This window comes from Phalangium opilio, unplaced genomic scaffold, assembly GCF_054372755.1.
Source record: "Phalangium opilio isolate 3A_F unplaced genomic scaffold, DU_Popi_V2 ptg000041l_1, whole genome shotgun sequence".
Lineage (NCBI taxonomy): Eukaryota > Metazoa > Arthropoda > Arachnida > Opiliones > Phalangiidae > Phalangium > Phalangium opilio.
Genome location: NW_028324165.1, coordinates 646,022 through 657,847, shown reverse-complemented (window position 1 = coordinate 657,847; position 11,826 = coordinate 646,022). Strand labels below are relative to the sequence as shown.

The following is an 11,826-nucleotide window of genomic DNA, read 5'->3' as shown; positions in this document are numbered from 1 at the left end:
TCGAGGCCTGATAAATTATATCAAGTCCCACTCGAGTCCTATTAAATTAATTCCATTAATACTAACTTACTTTAATATAATTTACTTAGTTTAATTTTTCATAATTATAGTACAAGAGTTATAATAAATTAATTTCTAATAAGGATAAATTATACTTAAAAAAGTATAAATTTTACAGTGCTCACGACGAAAATGACGCGCAGTAACAATAATTTTAACTGTTGGTTTTGATTTGCTTAACTGATGTATCTGAAGTCAAATTTTTGTCCAACCCCACTAGATGCGGCCCTCTACTTAAAATTCCGGGTCACCTAGTACATATTTTTGGACTTTATAAGGCGTCAAGTCTCGGTTTGAGTCCTCCTCAAGTCCAATAGTGAAGGTTTTTGAGGACGCGAAATAATTCTCAAGTCATAAAATTTTGATTTTCGAGTATTCGACTCGAGACTCGGTCGAGTACTCGCCTTCAATCGAGTACTCGCACAGGCCTGATTTTTTCATTGTAAATCATTCGCACGTCCTATTCTTCTAATGTTGGTTAGGAAAACTATTCATCAGATTTTCCGGGTTAAAGTCGTCGATAAAAAATAAATATGGAACTCCATCTAACTTCCATTTTTGCATAAGCTTCATGATTTCTTTATTTTGCCCCATTATACTTATAAGCCTACTTTAGACCCGTTACCCGATGTACATACGTTGGGGTGACTTCGCGCTACAACCAGGGAGGAGAGACTTGAGAGAGAGTGTTAAAGTGAATAGGCGCGTTCTTTCGATTCGTGGCTAAAATCGTCTCTCTCTGGCGCTGACTCAGGGACTCATGGCGGTGTCCGCGCACATGCGTCAAAATTAAAAACAGGCTTTGAACTAGAAGGGGAAGGTCGTGTTTGAATTTCTGCCATGGTTAACTATAAGAAGTGTTGTTTTTTAATTGTTCAAGTAACCCTAAGTATTTAACAAGACCCGACATGGTAAATATCGTTTTCAAACCATTTCCCAAACCAAAAACAAAGCTTGAAATTTATTGAAAGTGAATAGAAGCTACTGGAAATCGGTCTTCCGCAAGCTAATATCCATCTTTTACATTTTTCTATCTGGGTTTTTGGCTTTGGAAACGCGTGAAAGGATATTCCTTTCATATATTTTTAAGCGAATACCTTGAATCATTCCTACAACCGTTACAAAAACAATTTGGCATTTTTATTAAGCCTCGGTTTCCTCCCAACAAACTTTGATTGTTGGTTGGACAGAGTGAGTGGGGCAGCAGCATAGATATAGTAAAACTATAAAGGGTCTAGATCCACTTCGCTGGCTTAGGCTTAACGAAAAAACGCGGAAGGGGCAACGAGCAGACAGCCGCTATTTTCTGGGGGTAGCCGTATAAAACGCCATCTATCGGTAACTTTCGAAACTAAATTAAAGGATGAGCTTAGAGTAGTGGCACTCTATGTTAACCCCCTATAGGGCATAATAAGTCAAACCCTCGGAGATGCCATTACTCCATTTTATACGAGCTAAGAGCGGAAAAACGTATTTTATAAATTTTACACCTATAAAATCTTTTAAAAAACACTTGGAACTTGTATTTCTACTTACTTTCGAGGAAATACCACCGTTTTCTGAAGGTAAGAGTCTTTTTTTATACATTTATTAGTAATAACAAGTTGGGAAAACCAAAATATTACCTCTCCGAGTCGGGGAAAAGACTAGTATAAGACTCAATATCGAAATACTAGAGCAACATTTTCTCGCTTTGTTTCGTCTAACGAGGCTTAAGCCATTGAATAGTTTTCTCTACATTGTTGAAATATATAATCATCCGCTAATCCTAGGTTTCATATCATTATTTACAAAGAGTATATAAGTTCTATGTTAAATTTTATCCTCTGATGCATACCACTAACCCGATAACGATTAGCCCTTTCACTGATCTAATTGCTACCATGATGCTTTCTTCTATAATAAAATCTAAATCTGATTATTTAAACGTGTATTTAACTTTCGGCTCACTCTGAACCGTTAATGTCCCTTCATTACAGACACGATAATCAAAACCCAAAGTTTACTTCACCTCAGGTCTCAATTATTTACTCTTTGGTTCACTAAGCCTATTGCGGATCAAACTTGATTTACCAGACAGAATCCAGGCCTTAGCTTTCTTCTTGAAATAACTAAACCAAGGATTATTCTATATACAGATGTAGTATAGCTTAAGTAATATATAAACAGCCATTTCAAATAACAATATTAAAAAACATCCTTGGAATATCAAAATGAAACAGAGCTTTAAAGCTACAAAAGTACTAAATGCATCGTAATTACGAAAAAGATTTCCACATATTCACTTTATATTATGGAAAAAGTGAAAATTAAGGTTCTGTAGGATTTCTTAACACATCAAAACAAAGCGAACTGCTAACTCGGCGCACTAGGGTGACAACGGACAGACACACACAGAAAAAAATAGACTGCTTTTTAACTCTTTCCGTATTAATTTTGAATTGAGAAAAGAGATTATCTTAAATATTAAAATAAATATAATTAGTATTTAATATTTTCTTCGTTAGTTGTTCGCCTTATTGAGCGTTACATCGTTTTAAAAAAGAATAATTAAACAACCTTGAGAGACTTGACTAGTATTGACGTTTGAATTGAAGGATATGACTGTTGTTTCGCCTTACTGAAATAGGTAGTATATAAAGGATTCGAATCGCAGCTGTAGATAAGAACATCGCAATTGCGTGAACCTTGGAGGAAGACCCCTCCATTGGAAGGCTAGACGTTTCTCGTAACCCTAGCCGATCGCCGCGTATGTCTTAACCTTAAGGATGATGGTGGTGTTAGAAGCCAGGTGTACAGACTGGTGTCCATGTGGGATGGACAAAAACAAAGACCAGAAGATGGTGGTGTTAGAAGCCAGATGTACAGACTGGTGTCCATGTGGGATGGACAAAAACAAAGACCAGAAGATGGTGGTGTTAGAAGCCAGATGTACAGACTGGTGTCCATGTGGGATGGACAAAAACAAAGACCAGAAAATGGTGGTGTTAGAAGCCATGTGTACAGACTGGTGTCCATGTGGAATGGACAAAAGCAAAGACCAGAAGGTGGTGGTGTTTAGAAGCCAGTAAGTACAGACTGGTGTCCATGTGGAATGGGCGGAAGACTAGAAGATGGTGGTGTTTAGAAGCCAGTAAGTTCAGACTGGTGTCCATGTGGGGTGGACAAATGAACAGAGTGGAGTAATAGCCTGTAAGTGGAATACAATTTCCGGGACTGTAAATGCGGTCTGGAAATTGAATACACGTTTGCTCCGATTTGCAAACTGCGAACGCGGTCACGTGGGTGTAACAACGGACAGACAGACAGACACACAGACACGTCGAAATTAGAACCTCTCCGTGACATACGTCACTCGGAGAGGTAAAAACATTTAAGGCGAGCTAAGCCTTGGTCTTGTAAAACAGGGCAGATTACTGAGATTAGTGATTAGCGTCGTTTTCAGCTTGGATTAAAAACAACTACGTATGGATATGGCTCTCCCCGAAAAACGTGGCCAACATTTGTCCCTTAAACGGGGCGCCATCTAGGGCGAGCTACAGACAAAGAGGGGGGAAATGGGGGGTTTTTAGATTTGGTGTGACAAATATACGTGATATGGGCGTATACTCTAGTAGCCAATGAAAACTCGTGTGATTTTAATTTGAATCGGTTTGGGTATCGTGCATTCGTGCTCGTGGTTCCAAGCCAACTACCAATTTGCCAAAATGGCATATAACCAGTGTTTACAACTAAGAAGAAAATAAAACGTAAAAGGCGAGTACTTATAACTTAGCTGTAGGTAATTAGCAATGTGATTGTGATATTTATGAACTTTTAGGATGAGTGCGTGGAACCGAAATACCTATGAAACTTTGGGTATTGTACTTTAATAATAATAATCTAAGCTTGGTCTACGAAGGGATATCCACACTAAGCCTGTGGCTTGTTTACAGGTGGGTCCCTTTATAATGCATAGAGGGGTGGTGGCTAGCCCCTATGCCACAGCTAACCTACAGCGCCCTATACTAACTATTACCGTTAACCTCTGCAAGTTTTGATGGAAAGGAGAAACCGGGTTAGACCGCGGAGGAAAACTCCTTTTAACGAGCGGGGAGAGAACTTGCAAACTCTACGCAGAAGGATTTGTTCCCAGATTTTCACCCGGTGCCACAGTCCGGGATCGAACCCAGGATCCTCTTGCTGCGAGGCGAAAGCGCTAACCGCTACGCCACCCCACCTTTCTGACTCCGACTCAGAATCAAATGGTGATTTATCTGGTACGTAATGTTTATATTAATTAATTATATATAATTGTATAATATATATATATACATAATATATGGCGAAAGAACTGAACCCGAACCTATGGTTGGTCTATATATTTCTGACTCAACTAACATTTACGGATTGTAACTCTAGGTGATGATGGAAATGAACTAGAATGTTTGTTAAGTGACAGTTCTTCATCTGGTAAGTGATGATAAAAGTGCTTGCTGATGTGAAATAGAATAAGCAAACAATTTTGATCTTAGATGACGATGGAAAGGAACGAAATCCTGATTGTGATTTTAATGACGATGGAAAGGCACAAAACCATAAATTTGATTTAAATGACAGTGTTTCATCGGGTAAATGTAGATTGTTTAGGCTAAATGATGTCTAATATACAATGTATTTAATCCAAGATGCATTTGTACACTATAAATTTATAGATGATGCTGAAAATGACGATGAACCTTATTATAGCGATGATGATGAAATTGACGAAATGTTAAATAATTTGAATAATGATCAAGCAAAGAGAATTCCACTGGCAGTTTGTCCTACCAAGTAATATCCAAACAATGTTTATTGAAAGTTCAAACCTAACTATCTCTATATATGTAGTATTTCGAAACCAGTTATTAAATCAATTGTACCATCCAAGAAACGACCCCGTAAACCCATAAGGAATTCAATGATTGCTGGTATGTTTTCTAAAGCGAGGTCAATAGTTAAAATATGTATGTACATAATATAATATATGACTTTTTATTAGCTTGCGATTATAACGACGCTTTCCCTGGACTTGTGTTGCAAATCCAATCTGATATCAAAGCTTCAACACTGAACGCTGTGAGAAGTGGTGAAAAAAGACGAGATTGTCTCCTAAATCTCAATGTTAGAGACTTGAATGAGGTTAAGAAGCTTTTGCAGCCAATTTTGACTTCAACAAAAGAGGATCAAGTCAGTTTAAAATTACTTCAACTTCTTCAATCCACAAAGAAAGTAGTAAAAGTTCTAAATTCTCTTAAACATACCAAAGTATGCAATTTCAAAGAAATAAGTATAAACAGCATATATGTGTCCCACTCATAATTAAAGCATTAATAGTTTCATATTTGTGAATTATGTTAGGGATTTTCGGAGTTGAGTTACGTAGAATCATTATCTGGAATTAAAGTACTTTTAAGAAGGCTGCAAGAAGAAGGTTCGAGAAAACCAGAGGTTCAGCCAGTAGATGTTAAGGTTCCGCCGGAAGAATCTGGAGAGGTTTTGATGTATGTGATAGGGGCAGTTATTAGACCCTTAAGTAGGAAGTCAGAAGCTGGGCGAAAAGCCGCTCAACAATTACACACGACCAAAGAAAACGTATCATCAAACTTATCAAGTTGGATACACGCTCAAACCCGTGGTGGGCTTTTTTACCCTACTGAAGACGCGTACAAATTGTTTTTGGGAATGTATAAACATATTGCTAAATACTACAGCTGTATCTATATGGAAAACAGAGCCAAATTAGCGAAAGATGAAATCTGGAAAGATGAGGATATTTTAAACAATTGGGCAACAATTTGCAAAGGAGCTGTTGAACCAGAAATGCAGAAACCACTAATGGAGCATTGTGTAAGATATTTCATAAACACTATAGCAAATGGCCATTTGAAAAAATTAAAAAATGATCATAAAAATAAAATGCGATTGAAAATGATCAAGTCAAAAAGTAATTCAAAGGACCGCCTGCGTAAAAGACTTAAAAGTGAAATATCTGGTTTTCGAAAATGATGTGATAATGCTGGTGATCCAAAGTACAAAATTGTTACGCATAAAATGTGATTAATGCCAATAAAGTACAAAAAGTTCTAGTCAAACTCGGAATATAATATTTATTCGTTAGGCCTAGTTACTAATTATTTGTAGTATACTACAATGTTGCAAAATCGGTTGTTTATATAGATTCTTTGTCCACAGTTGTGTTGCTTGCTGTACTATGAAGATGAAGGTTTTGTTTTTTCAAAATATACAACGTCTCTCTATTACTTCCAAACGTTGCCACAGTTGGATCTTGGTTAGACCCACACGCTTGTCTATGACGTGAAAATTCTAACTCACGGGGATCCTGATTGAAATTTGCTGTTAGGATGTATCTAACCCCTTTTCCTAACAAGAATCGCAGGATGCCAACCATTGCCCTAGCTGCAAGTAAAAGAACATTAAATTTACCAAATTTACGGGTATTTACCGGTTAATCGTACTTGTTTGTCGTAAACCTGATAACGTTTCTCGAGAAAGCAGCATTTTCTTCCTTTCATCTGGTTTAAATTTCCCGGGTCGTTCTGCAACATCATTTTCCCACTCATCGAAGTAGTTTAAAAAGTCATTTTCTAACCACTATTAAATAGAAAAAGTTATTTAACATATTTAACAAGATTGATTTTGTTGTATTATCATAGCTACTAGCCTCTATCCTTTTGTCATTGACAGACATGAAGGGCCTTTTGTTTGGTTTCCTTTGATAATGAGCTTCTTGAAAATTGGAAGCATTGAATATGTCGAACCATTTGTCGAGCAGTTCTACAAGTTTGACTGTTTCAGAATATGTTTCACCAAATTCAGCCTGAATCGCATTAGCCACTGTTTTGCTCAGAACTTGGGTTGCGTATTTAACCTTCATTTTACTGTATGAGTTGAGATATATGTGGTCGCACGAAAGCTTGTGGGCTTTTTTAAGGTTGCTAGGACGAGCTTGTTCATTCTCGTAAAGGTCTCGTATTGGTTTCCACGTAATATTCTGTCCATTTTTGTACATTAAGCGAACCTTACAGTCCTCTGTGCTACTGTACACGCAATTTCTCGATGTTTTGAGTAAGTGTGGAGGATCGCACATAAAAAATATGGGCCGTTCTTCGTCGAGGCTATAGTGATTACTGCAAAAATGTGGTTCCTCATCTGTCGTGTTCATAGAAAAGAATTTCCTATTTGTCGCAGCGCCATCCCCGATCACCGAAATTATTTTAAATCCAATGGTTTCCAATTTCTCCACCGCTTCCCACACTATCGAATTCAAATCGTCAGCTGTCAGTCGATTTGTAGCAAAGTGTGCAAATGGATATTTTACACGACTGGTTGTACCACGAAGCATAAGCATTAGAATATGCGACGCTACTTCTTTTTCATTATGATTTTCCTTTGACAACCCGCTAATTTTATTCCTAGCATCGTTTAAATGAGTGTATCCGATAATATCCCCAGTGTCTTTTTTGTATATGAGGTCTTCCTTGGTTTTAATTTCATCTAATAGTATGCTGAAGTATTGATACGCTGGTGGTAAAGTATGCGGTTTAATCTCGTCTTTCCTTCGGTTCAGAATTTCATCTGAAAAGCCCAGTTGTTTACTATCATGAGAAGAGTTCCGAAATAGTGTACTATACGATGGCAATTGAAGGATTCTCGAATTGGCTAAGCTTCTATAAGCCGTTGGTGACTTATGATACTGGCATAAGCACCATTTTATTACTGCCGGGTCCCATCTTCGAGCACGAGGGTCTTTTTGTTTAGCCATTTTTAGTTGGGTTCTCAAAAAGAGTGAAACGAATGAGTCATCATTTTTCTCGACCGATGTTCTCAAAATTTCTTCAATGCAAGCTTGATCGTCTTCGGGCAAGGGCTCACCACAAGCTGTCAAGCGCTTTTCCGCCTTTTTTATCCATCGCTTCATACGTCGTCTTGAACATATTTCGTCACGTTTTGTTTTCTTCAAAAGTTCAATCAGTTCTTTCTTCGACATAGTTTTATACTTTCGGTTTTGCGATTTCTTCATTCTAGCTTTAGTCCTAGATGCATAGCCTTTCAGATTCAAGCAGAAGAAACATGCTTTCTTTGTGGAAAGCGCGAGGCATTTGGGGTCCCTTACTACTTTGGAAAAAGGGCAATATTGGCCCTTCTGTAGCTCATTTAAAATCGTGATCAGTTCTGGATGTTTGACACCATTGCACATTTTAAAATTCATAATAACGTTTAAAACAAAACGTAATTCCTCTATGGTGGAGACAACATTGGGTAACTTCAGCAAGTTATGTTTCGACAAGTCAATGTTAAATGCATACACCGATAGATTGAAATCCACATTAATCGTTAAAGTTATCTCTAAACATTTACTTTCGTAGTTGATTTTGAAAATATTTAATGTGCTGTGTGTAATGTTTGAACCCCAATGCTTTTCCTGCAGAAGTTGCCATTCTGTAGATTCAAAAAATGGGCCAAATGTATTCTTCAATGAAGGTTGACCAACTGCAGCAGCCTCAACTGTATGAGTTGACTGGTTTTCTTTTTCCGTGGTTTCAACGGAATGTTCTAGTAATGATTCTTCAAATAATTCAGGCTCCATTTCGCATGTGATGGAGGTTCCATTACCGACTCTTCTATTTCCATTAGTGCAGGCTCTGCTTCAGTAGCTTCACACAATGATTGGACTTCATTTGGCGGAATTGTATGAGAATGCAGTTCCCTACTGTGCAAATTGCTTTCCGTGAGATGGACCATACTCTGCGCATAAAATGAAAGACATTTTTAAATGGTCAATAAATATTAATCAAAGAACTTGTCAAAGTAATTACCCCTGAACCCAGTTCGCGGTTTTCACTGTCGGACAATAACATTACTCCCTCACTAAGTTTAGAAACAGACGATGAACTCTGTGTGAATGGTTTGTTTTTAATGAAAACAAATGGCAAATAGTAAACCATTTAAATATATTGAAAAATGACTTACTAGATTCAAGTTAATAGCGCTATAATGTGAAGCACCAATATGGTCACAGTCAATTCTTGTGCTCTGAGGGAAGATGTAAAAGGCACTATTTAGGAACATATGTGAGGTATTTCATAAAAGTCCATTCACCATTTTGCCACACTCAAGTGAAAACCATTTCCACAAATACCCATTACTGTTAACAACTTACTTCCAAACAGGGGCGGACTGGCGGCGTTTTCGTGAGGTGGGCATTGAAGGGTCGCGGCCCCTAAAATTTCATATCTTAGCGGCCCCCAATTTCCCAAAAGGACCAAAACCGTTCTCCAGCCACGTTTTACTTTTACATTATGAGGTGAATTAACCATAAAATCCTGTAATCCGGCTAAAACATTTGTGACTAATTAACAATTTAAATGTGACTAATTATCAATTTAAATGTGACTAATTATCAATTTAAATGTGACTAATTATCAATTTAAATGTGACTAATTATCAATTTAAATGTGACTAATTATCAATTTAAATGTGACTAATTATCAATTTAAATGTGACTAATTATCAATTTAAATGTGACTAATTAACAATTTAAATGTGACTAATTAACAATTTAAATGAGACTAATTAACAATTTGAATATGACTAATTAACAATTTAAATGTGACTAAATAACATTTAAATGTGACTAATTAGCAATTTAAATTGACAGTAAGTAATTAAAAAAACATTTCAGTAGTAGCAAATTTTAATTTTCACACTGTTTTTATTAAAAGCATTTTATGTTAAAATACTTCTCATTAGTTGGGAAGAATTTACAACATACTGATGTATATCGCTAAATGGTACGTTGTTAAGTAGTTCTCTTTCAACCAAAATCAATATCAAAGCTTGAAGATTTTCTTGTCCAAGGGACGATCTCAGTCTGTTTTTTATAATTTTCAATTTTGAAAATGCTCTTTCGCAGCTAACTTGGCTAAATCAGTGAGCACAAAAATAGAGGAGAGCCGGAGAGACCAAATTCTCCGTCAGCCCCCCTTTCAAAAACGTTACCAGTGCCACTGGCTCTCTAGGAGCGTGGCGCACATGCGCAATCGGCGCAAGCGAGAGAAAAAAAATCAGAGAAGTTTGTTTACGTTATTACGGCCGAGGCTTAAGTTTTTCGGCGATACTCCGATACTCGTGCCGCTTGCGTGCCAATTCCCCCTCTCTCTTTCTCTCTAACCGTATTTTCGGGTATCCCTCTCAAAGGATCACGTGTGCGCGAGGTAGGTGCGCGTGAGAACCATGGTGCCCGGCCGTTATAAAGTACCTTCCCCCTTCTAACTTTGACTCTCCTTTGGATTTGTGCTCCCTGGCTAAATGACAATGTTATTAAATATTCGTAAGCCAGATATAGGTTAGTGTAAGCTGCGGAATGTAGATTAAATTTATGAAGAAGCTGAAAGCAAGAAATCATGATCTTCATCCGCATTAACTAGGAACAATTCTTGGTCAGGAGATTTTATAGGCACTGGTCCAAAACTCAATTTTCTCTGTTTAGGATCAGAAGCTGCAGTTTGTAAACCTTCTACATTCTTAGCCCTAGCTTTTTCTGCGCCTCCCTTATATACTCTTTTCTATGGCTTTTTGATTTTTCAGGGCTCGACATTTCGATAAGTTTGGAAAATTTAAAAGTACAAAATAACGCTATTACGCTAACCACTAAATGTCTGCATTATTATGGCTTTGAAAACGAAAACCGAAAGTAAAAATATTTTTGCTTCTCAACTCAGTGACTCATGTCACGTGCACTAGCCACTTTCTTCCCCCTTCCCCATAAAGCCTTTCATAATGTTTTGAAACTATTCTCTCTGTGGCTATATTGGCGTGGGCCGTGGGACGGTGGGAACTAATTTTTTACGATTGTAAATTTGTAAAGAGCGGTCATAAAGCCTAGGCTGCTAATATCATATAGAAAGAAATACAAGTCCAATGGCTTGCATTGACTTGCAAGTTCATAACCTTCTTCTTGAGGCTTCTTCCCCCAATTTCCTACCTTTTTGTTTTCAAACTGTTTTTGAATTGATTCAAAATAAAAATTACCAAACAATTAGTCCTAAGACATTTAGATCAATGCCACGGCCAGTCGGCGTGGCCGACCGACCGGCCCCCAAACCCTTATTTTTCCTCCGGCCCCGTGGGATATTGCCCACCAGCCCCCGTGGCCAGTCCGCCCCTGCTTCCAAACATAACTCAGTTAAGTGGCTGTTATCTGATGTGTCTTGCATTTCGCCGTTAATGTCATTTTGCGACAACAAAACATCAAAGGAGAGCGTTCCATCAGAAATACTACTGCTTTCAGTTTCATTCCCTGGTGTAATCTGTACACTCAAATACCACGGGGTTGAAACTATTGTTATACGGGAAACATCAGGTTTATACTCACATGTGAATGAACGGGATCAGGATATTCTTCTGTGGGTCCTTGTTTGCCAACAAAGTGTTTGGAACACAAATACGCATCTCTAGTGATATTTTCTACCTTGAATTCCATTCTTACTTCTCTCATCCATTCTAACCATTTTTCCGATTTCAAGGGTTTTCTTTTTGGTTTCGGGAATGGTACAAACGTTACCCCTAACATATATTCTTTGTGAGCATATCTCGAGTCACTATTACATTTTGGATATGCACAGTGTTTCACCCTTCCCATCTTTAAATAAAATAACTATTATACACATTCTATATTAGTTAATATTAATATTACCTTGTAACAGTTAAAACAATCAAAAGTTT

At 37.4% G+C, this 11,826-nt stretch overlaps 1 protein-coding gene across 1 annotated transcript; it reads left to right on the top strand.

The window, feature by feature from the left end:
- Window positions 1-3,972: 3,972 nt before the first annotated feature.
- On the top strand, window positions 3,973-6,010 carry LOC149679173 (uncharacterized). The gene is made up of 8 exons (XM_089834808.1): window positions 3,973-4,319; window positions 4,462-4,512; window positions 4,575-4,670; window positions 4,755-4,872; window positions 4,930-5,009; window positions 5,081-5,346; window positions 5,440-5,716; window positions 5,793-6,010. Exons 1-8 carry the CDS (start codon window positions 4,100-4,102, stop codon window positions 5,822-5,824), a joined length of 1,140 nt encoding a protein of 379 aa, XP_089690934.1. The 5' UTR covers window positions 3,973-4,099; the 3' UTR covers window positions 5,825-6,010.
- Window positions 6,011-11,826: the final 5,816 nt, after the last annotated feature.

Bases quoted from the DNA above. Each gene is read 5' to 3' on its own strand.
- LOC149679173 (XM_089834808.1), top strand. From the start codon at position 4,100: ATGGAAAGGAGAAACCGGGTTAGACCGCGGAGGAAAACTCCTTTTAAC. The intron at 4,513-4,574 runs GTAAGTGATGAT...TTTTGATCTTAG, and splicing joins AAGTGACAGTTCTTCATCTG to ATGACGATGGAAAGGAACGA. The intron at 4,873-4,929 runs GTAATATCCAAA...CTATATATGTAG, and splicing joins CTGGCAGTTTGTCCTACCAA to TATTTCGAAACCAGTTATTA.